This window comes from Phaseolus vulgaris, chromosome 6 (genome assembly GCF_000499845.2).
Source record: "Phaseolus vulgaris cultivar G19833 chromosome 6, P. vulgaris v2.0, whole genome shotgun sequence".
Classification (NCBI taxonomy): domain Eukaryota; kingdom Viridiplantae; phylum Streptophyta; class Magnoliopsida; order Fabales; family Fabaceae; genus Phaseolus; species Phaseolus vulgaris.
The window spans coordinates 27,096,516-27,114,187 of NC_023754.2; the positions used below are offsets into that span (position 1 = coordinate 27,096,516).

At 36.2% G+C, this 17,672-nt stretch overlaps 3 protein-coding genes across 6 annotated transcripts; 2 read left to right on the plus strand and 1 right to left on the minus strand.

The window, feature by feature from the left end:
• The first annotated feature begins 713 nt into the window (after window positions 1-713).
• On the plus strand, window positions 714-7,582 carry LOC137832408 (auxin response factor 6-like). 2 transcript variants are annotated; one of them, XM_068640563.1, is made up of 14 exons: window positions 714-1,649; window positions 2,080-2,192; window positions 2,622-2,720; window positions 2,850-2,906; window positions 3,003-3,158; window positions 3,256-3,340; window positions 3,458-3,548; window positions 3,929-4,093; window positions 4,177-4,299; window positions 4,836-4,911; window positions 5,069-5,216; window positions 5,341-6,524; window positions 6,615-6,805; window positions 7,118-7,582. In XM_068640563.1, the coding sequence occupies exons 1-14, from the start codon at window positions 1,607-1,609 to the stop codon at window positions 7,314-7,316; spliced, it is 2,730 nt and encodes a 909-aa protein (XP_068496664.1). In that variant the 5' UTR covers window positions 714-1,606; the 3' UTR covers window positions 7,317-7,582. The 2 variants fall into 2 exon arrangements, with proteins under 2 accessions (XP_068496664.1, XP_068496665.1); XM_068640564.1 differs by having other exon boundaries at window positions 5,344-6,524.
• Window positions 7,583-11,366: 3,784 nt separating this feature from the next.
• LOC137832413 (large ribosomal subunit protein eL38z/eL38y-like) lies at window positions 11,367-12,632 on the plus strand. Its single transcript, XM_068640569.1, has 3 exons — window positions 11,367-11,501; window positions 11,953-12,136; window positions 12,415-12,632. The coding sequence occupies exons 1-3, from the start codon at window positions 11,499-11,501 to the stop codon at window positions 12,435-12,437; spliced, it is 210 nt and encodes a 69-aa protein (XP_068496670.1). The 5' UTR covers window positions 11,367-11,498; the 3' UTR covers window positions 12,438-12,632.
• Window positions 12,633-13,866: 1,234 nt separating this feature from the next.
• LOC137832414 (pentatricopeptide repeat-containing protein At1g09900) lies at window positions 13,867-17,645 on the minus strand. Of its 3 annotated transcripts, none has more exons than XM_068640570.1 (4): window positions 17,513-17,645; window positions 14,528-17,441; window positions 14,296-14,378; window positions 13,867-14,064 (listed from the first exon to the last, which is right to left on the minus strand). In XM_068640570.1, the coding sequence occupies exon 2, from the start codon at window positions 17,411-17,413 to the stop codon at window positions 15,056-15,058; it is 2,358 nt and encodes a 785-aa protein (XP_068496671.1). In that variant the 5' UTR covers window positions 17,414-17,441; window positions 17,513-17,645; the 3' UTR covers window positions 13,867-14,064; window positions 14,296-14,378; window positions 14,528-15,055. The 3 variants fall into 3 exon arrangements, with proteins under 3 accessions (XP_068496671.1, XP_068496673.1, XP_068496672.1); XM_068640572.1 differs by having other exon boundaries at window positions 13,867-14,075; XM_068640571.1 differs by having other exon boundaries at window positions 13,867-14,083; window positions 14,528-17,558.
• Between the last annotated feature and the right edge of the window lie 27 nt (window positions 17,646-17,672).

The following is a 17,672-nucleotide window of genomic DNA, read 5'->3' on the forward strand; positions in this document are numbered from 1 at the left end:
TATTTGTATTTATTTTCAAGACAAAACTTAGATATACTTTTTAAAAATTATATTCATTTTATTCGTCAATAAGAAAAATTACGACTAAAGAACGAAACAAACAATCTGTAATAAATTGCACTAAGTTTTATTTTTACATTTAGATCTTTGTTTAATGCCAGTCCATTTTTTCTCGAATAACACTCAATTGAATTGGAAAAAATGGGAGAACATTTTTACAAACAAACACTGAATATATGTTTGAAAAACTGTTAACAACATTGACTAAAGAAGTTTCACGCATCAAGATAAAAAACTTAAAATGATGAAGGAAAATGAATTGATGTGGGATCGAATAAAAATACGCAAACGCATACTTAGAGGTAATGATTAGTATTTACCAATTACATTAACTACATTATTAGCTAATATAAGATTTCCATCGCCTTTTTCAAGCGCGAAGTTTATGAAATCAGATATATGTAAGTAATTAAACAATAACTCGATAACAGCTAGTTAATTACTTCGATAAGTTCAGTGATAATTTAATACTATATTAAAGCCCATAAAATAAAATAAAAAACACACACGATTTTAATTATATGTGAGATATTTAATCTAAGAATAGCATAAAAGAGTAATCCATAATTAGGAATGGGAGAGGAAATGTAAATCTAAAATCTCCCTTCCCTCGTAGGTTGTCTGAAAATGAAATGGTGGGCACGAAAAGTAATAATAATAAAAAGCAAAACTCTCTCCCTAGAAAAAATGTAACACTTGTACGCACTCTCACTCTCTTTCTCCCTCTTAAAAGGACGCCCCAAAAATAATGGCGGTTGCGTTGTGATTGATTGGAGGGGAGAGAGAGAGAGAGAGAGAGAGAGAGAGAGAAGAGGGAGGGTAAAGCTATAGTAGTAGCATGGCCACCAAGTTAGAAGTAGAGTAGTAGTATAGCTTGAACATGACCATGACCACAAACCATAACCATAAAAATAAAGCACAACACACAACCACTGCTACTTCCCATTTTTCCATTACCGGAAATGAAATGAGCCTAACGCTGACTCTCCATTTTCTACTCCTCACCCAACCTTCTTACTTCTCTGTCAATCACTGATCCCTTAACCTCTTTCTCTTCTCGGATTCGCCGCTCTTTTCCTGAGATCTATGTGCTTTTCGCCTTGTTCCTTTCTTCCGCTTCTGGGTCTCGTTGCTCTTTCAGATTGTTGCTAAATTTGGCACTGAGGGCACGTGCGTTTCCGAGAGACTCTGTTGTGTGTAATGAGGACTTCTGTTCTGTTCAGGATTGCAACCTGGGGTGTTGGGGGTTGAGGAAAACCGGAATCGAATGAGACGTAAAACAATTGCCTTTTGTTGTTAAACTGCTTTTGGTGGCTGTGTAAGGGTGGGAAACTAGTGGGCAATTAGTGGATTTTAATGGGTTTTAAGAGGTGTTAAAAACTGGGACAAAGATTACTAAGAATGTTATTCTGCAGTGGAAAGGAAGGAAGAGTGGTCAAGGCTTGGTTTTTGGTGGAAGTAGTTGTTTTGTGAGAATTTTGTTGAGTGTTGTGATTGTGGACTCAATTTTGAAGTTACTGATTTGCTTGAGACTTTTTTAGCTCAAATGAGACTTTCTTCAGCTGGTTTTAGTCCTCCACCCCAGGAAGGTAACTATTTTCTTCCCGTTCCTCTTCCTCCTCTTTTTTCTTCTTCTCCTTTTTCTTCTGCTTCCATAGTTCATCTCTTCTTCTTGGTTTTCACTTCTCAACTTTTCTAAAACTGGTTCTTGCAACCTCAATCCTTGGGGGATTAGAGTGTGCTCTTTGTGCTAATACGATTAGCCAAGCCAATGAAGTCTTTTGTACGTCTAACATGGCTGGTGCTAATGTTGAGGTGGGGATGTGGAAATTTGCGTATTTGGGCTATGTTTTTCTCTTGTTTAGTCACAGCTCAGAGATCAGAGAAAAACGTAATTTGGTTTTGGGATTCGGTAATTGGTTTGAGATCTTGGATTTGGCATGAGTATGCAAAATGAGTTTGTTGGTGTGGACTTTTGGTATTAATTCATGTTTGATGACATTGGGGTGGATTTTGCAGGGGAAAGGCGAGTTCTAGATTCAGAACTTTGGCATGCATGTGCTGGTCCCCTTGTCTCTTTACCAGCAGTTGGAAGCCGCGTGGTATACTTTCCACAAGGTCACAGTGAACAAGTGAGTAAAATATACGATGTTTGATTATTGTATTGCTACTAGCCCTGTGGACATTGTGGTAACATTCTCTTACCAGTGTTGAGAATAAAGTAATAATGCGAATCTTGTGTTTCTGGGCATGAGGATGCTCTCTTGTCTCTTGTCTCTGTCTCCGTATTGCTTCTAATTTGGAGGATGGGGTGGGGTTTACTGTTACACTTTTGTTTAGCAAAACCTGTTTTTTCTTTAACTCTGGGGAACCATGTGTATATTTATGCTTACCTGGTGTTCCCAAGCTCAATTCTTTAGTCTTGAAATGCTGAAGGCTAATGAAGTAACTTCACTTGCCTCCCAGAAACCACCACACGAACCTTCTCATTCAAAACTTTCTCCTTTATTTTCTGCATAAACTACAAGATATCCTAACTCTGCACTATTTTTTTTGCTCAGGTGGCTGTCTCGACGAACAAGGAAATAGATGCTCATATCCCAAACTACCCAAGCTTACCTCCTCAACTCATATGTCAACTTCATAACATGACCATGCATGTACGAATTGCTTACTTTTTTTAGTGATAAGACTGGTTTGTGTTGGCCTCTGATTTTTAAATTTTTTTCTTGTTGGATCCTGCAGCCTCTTTGCTTTAATTATCTGTTTTTTTTTTATGTGGGATTCAGGCTGATGCAGAGACTGATGAAGTGTATGCACAGATGACCTTGCAACCTCTGAATCCTGTATGATATCACTGTCTCAAATCTTAAGTGATAACTGGTTTTGGAGCTTGTAGAGTTATGGTCATTCTTCAGCTTTTAACTATGTCTGTGTTTCAGCAAGAGCAAAAGGAGGCATACCTTCCAGCGGAGTTGGGCACTCCTAGTAAACAGCCAACGAACTATTTCTGCAAAACTTTGACTGCAAGTGACACAAGCACTCATGGGGGATTCTCTGTACCTCGTCGTGCAGCTGAAAAAGTGTTCCCTGCATTGGTAAACCTTTGTGAAAAAGACCATATTACGTGAAGTTAAATTATTTATCGAATCTGCTAATTTCTTGGGACTTACATTTATAGTTGCGATCTTGCAGGATTTCTCTCAGCAGCCTCCTGCTCAAGAATTAATTGCAAGGGATTTGCACGGTAATGAGTGGAAATTCAGACATATCTTCCGGGGTGAGTTAAAAAACTGATTTTCCGGCAATTTAATTTCAAAAGTGTATTTCCGAGACTTCTATGTTCATTTTTTGTCTACAATGTTTGAAGATGGTTTTTATTTCTTTTCCTCTGAAGGCCAGCCCAAAAGGCATCTACTTACAACTGGATGGAGTGTCTTTGTGAGTGCTAAAAGACTTGTTGCTGGTGATTCTGTGCTGTTTATCTGGCAAGTAATTTAATTGTTTCTTGCTCCCCAAAGACGCGTGCTGCTATTTTTCTGGACAGCATTAATATTATTCTGCTTCTCCATCTCGGAGTTTCTCATAAATTCAATTTTGACCTTTTCCCTTTGGCTATCATGGCTGGTTGACTTTTCCCCCTGAACCAGGCTCTGTGACTTGCATGTCATTTGGCCATTCAAAAGAACATATCATTATAATGAAAAGTGAAAACTTTCTCATTGACATGTGGGTCAGCCTTTAAGATGCGTGGTTGCTTGTTATTTCTTATATCTGTTTGCTTTATTGAGATAATATGTTAGAAATGTTAATTTTATTAGTAATTATGTGATGTGTTGTCTTGTGTAACGTACATTTTCTTGTATAGGAATGAAAAGAACCAACTTCTTCTTGGCATCCGTCGTGCTAATCGGCCACAAACTGTGATGCCTTCTTCAGTGTTGTCAAGTGATAGTATGCACTTGGGGCTTCTTGCTGCAGCAGCTCATGCAGCTGCAACAAATAGTCGTTTCACCATTTTCTATAACCCACGGTATAAGTGTACACTTTTGCTAAACTTTAAAGTCATGGAAATGTTTTCTTTAATTGACTCTTTTTTTCTCTTTATAATTTCAGTGCCAGCCCATCAGAATTTGTCATTCCCTTAGCGAAGTACGTTAAAGCTGTGTATCATACTCGAGTTTCAGTTGGTATGCGGTTTAGGATGCTGTTTGAAACTGAGGAATCAGGTGTACGACGGTAGGTTTTTAAAACTTTCATTTTTGTTGCTTTAAATCTGAGGAAAGATGCGATTGGGGACCTGAATAATCTCAAGAATTATAATGACCTAAGGAACACTAATCATATTATGAACATGAAGCACAGATATTAGATTTGTGACTTCAACTGTACTTGCTCTGTGCTTGAATTCATTATACCATTGCGAGGGCTTTGATAGGGTGTGAAAAAACGTGCCTGAGATGTGATGGTGTCTAATAGTAAGGCAATATTTGTATCATATATGTCGTGGCTTGCCCAACATTGGTACATGCTACCCTAAGTTATGATCTTTACAATGAAATGAATGAGAAATGGATTTCATTTTGTGCTTGATCAGACCTCTGATCCTTAGTGTGGCCCTTGATGAATTAGCTTGAGTAAAGAATAAAAAAAAGCTTGAGCGTTTGGTTGAATAATTTTTCATTGTCAGGGAAGATATGGCTAAACATTTAGTAAAGTTGGTGATACTTGTTTATATTGTAATTATGCATTACTATTGTATGTTTCTTTTGCAGATACATGGGTACAATAACTGGCATTAGTGACCTGGATCCTACCCGATGGCCAAACTCACACTGGCGCTCAGTTAAGGTTTGTCAGGAAACACTATTGCTATTATTCAAGCTTTTTAATTATACTGGCTGCATCTTCCATCTCAAGTGTAAAAATTCCAGTATGTTGTCACATACAGTTTATTTATCAAGGAATGGTTTTAAAAATTAAAACATGGCTTTGAGTTGGATTGCAGGTTGGTTGGGATGAATCTACTGCTGGAGAGAGACAACCTAGAGTGTCTTTATGGGAAATTGAGCCATTAACTACATTTCCTATGTATCCATCTCCATTCCCCCTTAGGCTTAAACGACCATGGCCGCCAGGACTGCCTTCATTCCACGGTGAGCTTGTTCATGTCCACTTCTTAAAAAAATACCTAGCTAAATGGATTTCGAAGACTTTCATTTATGCATGGTTGGAAACTCATTCTCCTTGCTCTCCTGATTTTTCTTGCTTGAATGCTAGTAGGCATGAAGGATGATGATTTTGGCCTGAATTCATCTCTCTTGTGGCTCCGAGACAGTGATAGAGGGCTGCAGTCTCCTACTTTTCAGGGGATTGGTGTTAATCCCTGGATGCAGCCTAGATTTGATCCCTCCATGTTGAATATGCAAACAGATATGTATCAAGCTGCTGCTGCTGCTGCTGCTGTTCAGGAGATGAGGGGTTTGGATCCTTCCAAACAGCATTCTGCTTCCATACTTCAATTTCAGCAACCGCAGAACTTCCCAAACAGGACAGCGGCCTTTGTGCAGGCCCAGATGTTGCAGCAGACACAACATCAGCAGATTTTTGGAAATAATCAAGAGAATCCGCATTCACCACAATCTCATCTGCAAACTCAGGCTCATCTTCAGCAACAATTACAACATCAGCACTCATTCAATAGTCAGAATCATCATCAGCACCAGCAACAACAACTACGACAGACACAGCAGCAACAGCAACAGCAACAAGTTGTAGATAATCAGCAAATTTCTAGTGCAGTTTCTTCAATGTCTCAGTTTGTTTCAGCTCCTCCACCTCAATCACCTCCTATGCAAGCTATCTCTTCCTTGTGCCAACAGCAAAATTTTTCTGATGGGAACTCTGTGCCTACTATTGTTTCTCCCCTGCACAGTATCCTGGGTTCATTTCCGCAGGATGAAACATCTCACCTCCTGAACCTTCCTAGAACAAGCTCTTGGATTCCGGTTCAAAATTCATCTGGGTGGCCCTCAAAGCGTGTTGCAGTGGATCCTCTTATTTCTTCCGGAGTCTCCCAATGTGTTCTACCTCCGGTGGAGCAGCTAGGGCAGCCCCAGAGTACCGTGTCTCAAAATGCTATTACTTTACCACCTTTTCCTGGTAGGGAATGCTCCATAGACCAAGAAGGGAGCAATGATCCACAAAACCATCTCCTATTTGGTGTTAATATAGATCCCTCATCCCTTCTCATGCCTAATGGAATGTCAAACCTTAAGGGGGTTAGCAGCAACAATGACTCCTCAACCTTGCCATATCAATCTTCTAATTATCTGAATACCACCACAGGCACTGATTCTTCATTGAACCATGGAATAACACCCAGTATTGGCGGTGAATCAGGTTACCTGCAGAGTCCAGAAAATGCTGGACAAGGAAACCCACTGAACAAAACCTTTGTGAAGGTAAGCTTTTCCAGCAGGATTATATTTTTTCAATAAAAAAAATTCGTCATTATTCATGACATACATTTTTACTAAACTTTTTTGATACAGGTTTATAAGTCAGGGTCCTTTGGAAGGTCATTGGATATCACTAAGTTCAGCAGCTACCATGAGCTGCGAAGTGAACTTGCTCAAATGTTTGGCCTTGAAGGCGAGTTGGAGGACCCTGTGAGATCAGGCTGGCAGCTTGTATTTGTAGACCGAGAGAACGATGTTCTTCTCCTTGGTGATGGCCCCTGGCCGTAAGTCTCCTATTACTCATAACATACCTCATTCTTTGTTTTTCTTCCTTCCTTTTCCCTTTAAGCACTACACCTTTTGAAAAGTAGAGAAAGTGAGGGACTTGTAATAAATAATATGGTAGTTTTTATATGAAGTATTAACTAATCCCTTTTGAAATAATGAAATGGTATAAATTTGTATTAAATTTCTCTTAGCCTTTCATATGGTGATGGCATTTTATGTTGTGGATTTAAGCATCTTTATTTATTTTTAAATCAAATGATTGAGCCCTTTTTCTGTTCATATTTGACACATCCGTGATCTTATGACAGGGAATTCGTAAATAGTGTATGGTGCATAAAGATACTTTCTCCTCAGGAAGTGCAGCAAATGGGGAACCCTGGTCTTGAACTCTTGAACTCGGTTCCAATTCAAAGGCTCTCTAATGGCATCTGTGATGACTATGTGAGCCGTCAAGACCCAAGAAATATAAGCCCTGGAATAACAGCTGTCGGGTCTTTAGACTACTGAAATCATGTGACTGTTAATAGTCTGCACTTCTTCTATCAAATGTAATATTATTGCCCTTACTTCTCAACCCCTCGTGTACGGTGAGAAGGCCTTGCCTAAATGTAGTTTATATAGCCTACACCCTTTGGATTTTGTTTTCCTGTTTTTTCCTGCTAGGACCATTCATAAACTAATACTGTAACTATATGGCATCTAGTCATTGTGCTAGCTACAATATATACGATACTTAATCCGTTAGGAAATCAATGCGTGGGATAGTTCTCTTAGCTTGTACGGAACTATTTTTTTTTAGTTTGGATTTGGCCAAATGTTTGGGGTGCATTATGGATCACAGTGGGCAATGGAGTGGAGGTGATGCTGAACTTGTTGTCACCTTTAATGAGTTTTGGTTGAAATGTTTGGTAGAATCTATTATGATGCATGAAAGATAATGTTCAATTAAGAGGTGCAGATGGCACTGGTGATGATGTGGGAGTACTTGACTTGGTTGAGTGATGGATAAATGCACTTGGGAAAAGGAGGTTGTGACCCTTAGAACATGAAGAGGACACTAAAGCCATGTGATGTGTCTCTCTGATCATACAGGGATGGAAAACAAATCACCATGTCCTTCTATTAATGTTAAAGTGGCCCGCTTTGTCGTGTTCTTGGTTTTGGACATGCACCCTTTCACCTTGGCTCTTAATGTTTTTGCCTCATCAACCGCAAAGTGAAAAAGCTGTGTGCATTTGTCCATTTCGAACTTGCCCAATCATGCCTCTTTTCATGCTCTACTGTCGCAAGTGTTTTGGAATATTGTCCAAGTTCAAGTTTCATGGAAAACATCTATAAACAACTTTAGCTCCTTAATAGCTGTTACTCTTAAGTTAAACTTATCAGGACAATCATTGTTACGATTGAAAAGATTAACAAGTACTATTTTTTGGGCAGAGAAATTAATTAATAATTTGTGCCAATTGATTCAGGAATTGACTACGCAATAAATGGGAACTGCAGGGATTGGCTGGGATAGGATATATATATATATATATATATATAAGTTTATTCTTAATTTTTATTTATTTATCTTTCTCTTTATTACGTTAGGTATAAAAGTGAAATGAAATTTAATGAAAATCCGGGTCCACTTAAAGGCATTGTGCTATTGTATGCTTATATTTAACGTATATATAAGACTAAAGAAGAAGTCACAGTTTGATGTAGGTCAAATTAGAAAATTCTTACGAGATTTATAACTAAATAAATTGATTTTTTAAAATGTGCAACGTAAAGTAAATATCCTCTTTCACAGATATGCAAAACATCTAATGTAGGAAGTCAATACGAAAAACCAACGGATTGATAATTTGAAAGAGTATAGTACTTCTTATTATTAAATAAATATTCATGATTATTTTTTATCTATACAACTTGAGTAAAATCCTAGACACAATTTTACTCATTTGGTTATACATGATAAATAAAATTACATATATGTATGCATATATATTAATGATTGAGATTGATAGAATTGAAAAAAATGCATGAGATCCATAGCCTTTTCCAGCTATATAGTACATAAAGAGAAATGTCTTTGCATAATCGAGTTTCCATTTTATACGAGATCGGAACAAAATCGAGAGTACAGTTCCCAAAATTTTACGTAGCAAAAAATATTCTTTACTGTGAACATGTCCTTACATATTTGTTGGGGAAAAAAAATAAAATCTCAGAACGTGTTGATGTCGGCAGATATGACAGTGAGAAGAAGAGAACTTCATTCTGATACCGTACAGTGGCATAATTGATTCAATGATTTTATTTTTTGAAAAGAAATAAAGTTTGGAATGAATGGAAGGCGTGAAGAAGAAGAAGAAGAAGAAGGTTTTTTAGTTGTGGAAGTGGCAGGGTAGCTAGGTTCCCCAAGTGGGAAATGGGTGATTAAAGAAGTTGGAGTTGAGTGTTGGTTAGTACTATTTGTTTTGTTTTGGTGCATGTGTGTGGGGCTGTCTTATTTGTAGGACCTTTTTTCTTTTTTCTGGGTATGGAATGGTGACCAGGTAGGGCACTATCCTCAATAATAATACAATGCCATGCCACCCCAACCACCCCAACCCCACCCTTTTTAATTTTTTATATTTTTTTAGTTTTTCTCCATTCCTCATTCATTCTTCAACTCACCCTCTTTTCTTCTTTTGTTTCTTCCCACTCACTCCACTCTCTGCTTCCCCTCTGTCACCCACAATATGACCAAAAACGTTTCTACCAACACGTGCACACACCTTTCTCATCTATTTTTTCCTTAAGCATCATGCAAACAACTATATTCCATTATTTATCTAAAAACAGTTTCAACTTGTGTGTTTATCTTTAGCCGTTGCACTGAGAGTGACTAAACTATAGAGAATTGGCAATGAAAGAAATTGGGGTAATAAGTAATAAGTGTTGTGTACGAGAGGTACGAAGTTTTGGTACGGAGGGTTTTCTGTGGCTTAATTAAGTAGCAATTATTTGCAATTGCTCTCTGATGGGAGGCCCAAACATGTTGGTTACTTTGGGAATGTCGGTAATGTACCCTCTTCAGGTTTTCCCACACTCATTTAACTCATCCACACACACTAGAAGGCGTTACAAAATGCACACCAATTTTTAAATTAAATTCCCATTTCGAATACATCAATACATTAACAAACTATCACATATTTTTAACGCACTCTAATAAATCTTTCTACAAATATTCATCTATATTTTTGTAGAATTGGGCAAACGTGGACACCATAGGCAAAACCATCCTACATTTTACTCAAAATGTATCCCTAATTCAAAGAAAGCATTACTAGAAAAAGTATGTCTAGTTTTAGAAGATGATGTCTAATTTAGCCATTGTTGCACAAATGACAACCAACTAACCATTTTTTCTTTTATAGTTTTTGTACTTGGTGCATGATCTCTCAATTGATGTGCAACTGCTTTTCACACTCTATAAATGATTTATGCACTTTATTATTATAGTAGAATGACCAGAATGTTCTTCGAAATCTTTTACACCTTTTAAAAAATATTTTTTGCAATGCACTTTCCAGGAAATAAATTTTTACGAAAATAAGTTTAATGGTTCAAGGTAGCCACCGAGCTTAGCTCTATTTCTAGATACCAAGTTTATTGGGTAATTTGTTTTAGTTCAAAACTATGAAACCATTTTTCAATGCATTAAAGTTAAATATCATGCCATGGTTGGTAATACCATAGCAAATATTAAATAAAGAAGAGAAACTAACATAAATAAACTACACACATATATACACACACGAGAGTGAGAGTTTTTTACACTTCGATTTATTTTAAAATATATACGAATATTTAAAAAATAATTATCGTCATTTTGGAAAAGTACAAGAATAAATTATAGAGGTGAAAAATCAATTTTAATCATGAAGTTAATCCTATAAGGCCAGTTTAGCCTAACAGTTGTTTGGGGTCTTTGGGCCACAATTTTAAGCGAAATGTTGAGGTCCCAAAAAAATAAATCTTGGTTAGTGTATTGATATTTTTTTTTTCAATACAAATTTGACTCATTTATCAAAATCTTTATACTTTTAAAGTCTTCGAATTCTGGTGTTTATCCAAATACTCCAGAGTTTATAATGACTTTGAGGCATCACAATTTTGAAATTTTAAAAAGTTTGATGATGAAAATTTATAGTTTAAAGATGGGAAATCTACTTTTCTTTATTTACTTGAATATGATGTCTTTATTGTTAAGTTTATAGTAAAAAACATTTGAAACAATTTAATCCATTAAATTTATAAATATATTGAGCAAATAAATGACTAAAAAAGTTTGAAGTAAAAAAAAATGAAAGCTAAGTTTACCTAAATTTGAAATATTTAATTTTCTAAAAGTGTTAAAAGCCGAAAATTAAAATAATTCAAACTCTAAAATCCCGAAATGTAAGTAGAACTCCAAAAAGAAATATTTGAAGATCAATTCCAAATTTAAGCAAGCACATTCCTAAAATTTCTCTTATTTTCCTTTTACACGGGCTTGGGAACAAGTGGAGCAGGCCAACGGGCCCAAACATAGTTTGGGCTTCGAGAGAGTATAGGATTAGGGTTTATGATGTGCCCTTGCCATTAGTTTTTCAATTAACATCACATTTGGTTGCGCCTCTGTTCTCTGCCACCGCTGTGTCCATCGCAACCATGGTGATTGCTCATTCTCTCTTCTCAATTATCTTTCTCTCTTTTCTTTGGTTTTTTAGTTTCAGTTGTGCTTACTATAACAACAGATTAACTAATGTCTCCGTTTTTAATCGAGTTTCCCTGAAAGAATGTTGGAAAACCTATTTCCGTGTCGAATTATTTGGTGTAAAGAAGCTAGGTGGAGTTAGTGACAGTGTAGCGTTTTCGATTTGCTGGTGTGAGGGTATAATTAGATTTAGTAATTCTTAACTATACCCTTATTCAGGATTTTCGGATTTCTAAGAGTTTTATTTTCTCCTAATTTCAACGTTGGTACTTGATTATGCTTGGATGTGAGTGAACGTTCAGTTAGGTTGCGTAGCTCTGTAAATGTTTTTCTGTTGGAGTATTTGCTCTTATGTACTGTTCATGCTTTGAAATTGCTGTTAATGCTTGTGTGGTACTTGCTATGCAGCCTAAGCAAATTCACGAGATTAAGGACTTCCTTCTCACTGCCAGAAGGAAGGATGCGAGGTCGGTGAAGATCAAGAGGAGCAGAGACGTGGTTAAGTTCAAGGTTAGATGCTCCAAGTACCTCTACACACTCTGTGTGTTTGACCCAGAGAAAGCTGATAAATTGAAGCAATCACTTCCTCCAGGTTAGTAATGGAATTTGTAGTTTGGGATTTTATGTTTATCATAGCTCCAGTTTTGATACGGTGTATGCCAAATACCAATTGTGATATATGCATAATGAATTGCGTAGTATTTGGTTGAGGGGATATGCATTTCTTTGAGCAACTAAATTTTGAACTGGTTAATTAGTAGCTGTATCATTTTGGGGAACTTATGTTTTGTATTATTTTAGTTTGTGTTATATGGTCTTGGTCGTTTCGTTTATTGCCCTGCAACTTATATTGTTGTTGATGATTGTCAGGTTTGAGTGTTCAAGACCTGTAAAGGAAGCGCTTGAAAGATTAAGGAGAAGATTTTCTTTAATTTTTCTCTAAAGTTTACTCCTATGTAGTTGAAGCATGAGATTTTGTGAGTTTGTCTTTTATATTTAGAACACTGCTAGGACTTGATTGTTTGAAGCGGTTCTGGAAAATGAAACTTTAATTATGTCTAATGGAATATTTTTTTGCTATGGAACTATATATATGAATTTATTGTCTGTTTTATTTTACTTTGTTATTCAGTCAGGCTACAAGCCTACTAATATATAAAAACAAGTGAGGAATTCTTGTCTTGGTAACTGGCAAGATGTTGCGGTTTCATGGCTTAAGAGGTTCATGATGGTGGTATTGCACTGTCATTGCAAGCCAAGAAATTCGAAGTGTACTGTGCGTAAAATATGTTGATGGGGTTCAAAATAATTTTTGTCCAAACACTTTGGTTGCTTTATAATTTATTTTGTTGGCGAAGATTACCCACAATAAAAAAAATTACTCTAGCAATGAAACAACAGTATCAAAAAAATTTAGTTTCTGCTTTAGTATATTTCATGCTGTTCATAGGCGAAAATTAAAGTTTTATTATTGCTATTAGATTTTTAATGTAATTTTCTATAACGCAGATAACAAAAATAATTATGATTAGAGAATGATACTCTTAAAGATGTTGGCAGATCTCAATTAGTATCTAGTTTATCAATAATCTTATCTTAATATAAGATTCTTTTATTTTAAATGGAAGTATGATATATTGTTCGAAACGAAAGTTTGATTACAAATGTGAATAAAAAATTATAAATTTCGTTATAAGTATTTAATCGAGATGTCTTATTTAGAGTATGGGTAACATGATTAATTTTTTTCCTAACAAAACTCACCTTAGGTTTTTAAATTTGTTGAGTTCAACATTTTTCCAAGAAAAGCATAATGAAAAATTATAATATTTAAATTAGAAAAACTATTTAGATTTAAACATCACTATAATACCACGTTTTAATAGTTTTAATCCTATTATTTTTTCTGTCATTTTTGAAAAAAATTATTTCATATCTCTTGTTTATAAAGAGGAAGACTAGCAAGCCTCTAAACTTCTATCTCTTCAGATAGATTTCATTCGTGTACCAATTTCTTATATTTTGCTTTTATCCTCTTTATGAGTATTCTCTTTTTTTTGAACGAGAAAAGTATATAAATATACAAACTAAATTTTTAGCTTTTTTAAAGTTAAACCTTTTTTTAGAATAAATACATATTTAATAAATCTTTTCTTATATTATTATGATGACATGTGATTATCTAATATTTATGACTTGTCATTCACAAATATAAAATATATAATTTGTGTATTTTGTTTTATAGAAGGAAGACACCTTGTACGAAATATATTCATCTGTTTTATTGAACAAAAACAAAGAAGCGGGGAAGACAAACAAAAGTAAAAGAATAATAAACGTGATTAACATTATTAAACAGTTGCCAAAATTTAGATGAATTGTATATATGTAGATTTGGATGATTAAATCAATGACAAAGTAGACAAAGGCATGTGGTAGACACTTTCTTTTTCTTCAAATATTTCTAACTTCTAAGGCCATCATGAATTTCAGAGTTGATCGAAGAGTGATGCTCTGATCCTGTAAAACAACTTCGAAACTAAAATTATTATTTGATCAGCTCCTCAAGTTTCCAATATATGTCATAAAAAGGAATATAAACTATCCATGTACACTTGGAGATAAACAGTTTCCAATTTACCTCGAACCAAAAATTTAATGCAATATATTCAAGCAAACATTAATCTTAACAAATTCTTAAATTCTTATATAAGAAGTTTCTTTCCAATGAATATGTACTAAGCCAAGTACCTGAATTCTTCTCATTTCTACTTATAATTCTACTTTCGATGACTTTTCCATGCTTGAATTTTGATATCCTCATGCTGTTGTGTCTGCAAATTTTAACATAAGATCACATTAGAAAAGATGTAGACATTAATATGATTCTACAATTACTGTTTTTCAGTTTCTTGTTTTTTATTTTATAAAATATTGATCTAAGTTCTTATAGAAAGTGAGTGACAAAGAAACCTTGTAATACCTCTCTCCTCGTCTTGAGCTACACTACAAATCGTTTGACAACTTTTTCTTTTGGTACTCGACAATGATGTTGTGCGCAAATGTTATAGCAGGTGCATCCATCCTATAGGAGTTAAAGGCACTGACATGTAGAGCTACGTGGTGGACTAGCTGAACCAACAGGGGTAGAAATCCCGAAGACCCTTGACCTACGAATTTCTGTACCCATGTCTCTCATGGCAACATTATTATCAAGGAATGGCTTCATCATGAGATCATGTACACTTGGAATATTTAGGCTGAGGATTGACTTATCAGTTTGAAGTTTAGGATAAAACTGGAAGCGTGTTCTTGTGAATGGTATTCAATGCATATCATTATCACCAGAGAATGGAAAGCAATGTGACTGAACTAAAAAAACGATAAAATAATCTAAATCACAATAAATGATAGTTATATGAGTGAAATTGAAAATGATAAAGAAAATTGAAAACAAAATCATTGCTATGAGACTTAAGCTTCGAATAGCAGCTAACTTCACAAATGCATCTCAGTTTTGTTGTATTCCACGCTCAACAAATCGTAACATAAGGTTATCAGCCTCCGCCAACTTTCCATCTAACACCAGCATTTTGCTCACTTTCTCGCACAATTTTAAATTAGGAACCAAATTACGTCTAAACATTTGAGAAGCCACTTTATACGCTGATAGAGAAAGCCCTTTCTTTAGATAGCTTTCCATCAAAACATGGCATGTATGAGCATCATGTTTTGATGTTGTTCTCAATACCTTTCCCAGTAGTTTCTCAGCCTCCTCAAGGTTCCCAAAATCACAAAGCTTTTCAATAACCTGATTGTATACTGTTTTAAATGGCTGCCTAACGAGCATTTTTTCCAATAAGTTCAACATATCATCCACTCTACCCCATCGACAATAACGGTGGATAACTGATCTGTATGTTACAGGAGTTGGATCCAAACCTTTGCTGAGCATCTTTACAATCAACTCGGCTGCCTCGTCCAGTCTACCTTTCTTCCCCAATGCATCAAATAATGTCGTATATGTGATAGCATCAGGATGTTTGTTACTTAAGTACATGTCATCTAGCACTGAGAGTGCACCTTCTATGTCACCGATCTGACAAAAACCATGAATTACAGTAGTGAAATTTACGACATTAATGGCACATCCCTTACTCAGACATTTCTCTAAATATTTTTGAGCTTCTACTACTTTCTGATTTTGGCAGAGTGACTGTATTAACAGGTTAATTTCAACTGGAGTAGGGAAAAACCCTTTTCCAATCATTTCCATGGTCAAATCACAGGCCTCGGACAATTTTCCCTCCCTACGAAGCCCATGCATCACGGCACCGTAAGTGATGGCATTTGGGGTCCACCAATGCTCCTCACTTACACTTATCATCTCTCTTGCCTCTAATGATTTTCCACTACGACAGAGGCCATTCAACAAAGCTGTATATGATACCGTATTTGGTTTGCACCCATGTTTTTTCATCTGCTGCAGCATTTTTTTTGCTTCATCTATCCTCCCCAAGAGACTAAATCCATTAATAATTGCAGTATAGGTCACTACATCCGGGTTACATCCTCTTGAATACATATCAATCACTAAACTTTTTGCCTCACCCATCCTCCCCTTTTGACAGTACGAGTGAACTATTGCGCTATACCCAATCTTATCCACGTGGAAACCCTTGTCTTCTGCTTCCTTTAGGAAAGCAAGAGCATCATCTGCATGCCCATGCTTTGAAAGCATGTGGATAAGCGTATTATATGTAACCTGATCTGGTATTAAGTTACTATCCTGAACCATGTTCTCCATTAAATGCTTCACTTGATCAATTTTTCGCTCCTTACAGAGAAAAGCCATCACAGTATAGTAACTAACTTTATCTGGACAGCAACCCTTGGTTGTCATTCCTGCAATAAGCTCCAATGCATCTTCAATCCGATTTATATCACAGTAACCCTTAATCAAGCAGTTGTAAGTTACAACATTGGGTTTGATTCCAGTCACCTGCATTCGTCCCAAGAACCTCAGCGCCTTCTCCAATTTATTGCCCTTCACCAGAACATAGATAGTAGTGTTACATATAGACAAATCAGGTTCAACCCCAGCTTTCTGCATCAAGGTCAAAACTCGCAATGCATTCCTCAACTTGCCTGCACGACTATAAGACACCATCACATAGCCAAAAGCTTCGGGTGAGCATTCAATTCCGCGGCGAGTCATTAGCCGAAGAACCCTCCTCGCACCTTGGCACAATTTGGTCCTGCTAAGAACATCCAGCATTGTATAGTACACAACAGGGTCATGTCTGTAGCGCCACTGTCTATCAGCCCAATAAAAATAATTCAAAGCAACACGTTCATCAGCCTGAGAGCGCAAAACAGCACAAACAAGTGGGGGCTTGAGGCTTCTCAACAAGTGCCTCAAATGTCCTTCAAAATTAGGGTTCCAATCCGACCTAAGTGTGATTAACCTACAAACTTCCCTAACCAAAGGGTGCCTAAGTTCAGCCTCACCAATTTCAACTCTTGCAATACTTTCTCTCTCTTTGCGGTTGCTACCACGAAAGGAGGTGATAAACTCAAGACTATCATCATCACTAGACCCCTCTCGTTCATCACTCTCTTCTTCTTCTGCCCCATCACAAACACTCGCAGCAAAACTTAAGCTTTCTTGATAAGCAGAACCCGCTTTCCCCAATCCATCTTTGAAATTCCTAATGTTACTGCGTTTACCCTCACTTTGATATCTGAGACCAGCGGTTGAATAAGAAGCAGAAAAAAGGGTGAAAGCAATAGAGGGGAAATGGTTATCACGGAAGTCGGAAGCTAAAAGTTTTGCCAGTAGATGATAATTGAACCTCAGAAGTGGCATCAGTGAAAAATCTTTGAGAATTGATTAACTACAATTAAAGGAATTGAGTTGGTGAGAGACGAGGAAGAAAAGGAAAATGTGAAAATCAACAACACATACCTCTCTCTCCGACTGAAGATGGAAGTGAGTGTAGGAAATTCATGAAAATGGAATCGGCAATTTGAAGAGGGGAAATTGAAAGAACAATATTTTTGAAACAGGTGAAGTGAAGATGGGAAATTTTAAATACCTTTTTTTTTTGGCACATTTTAAATAGCTA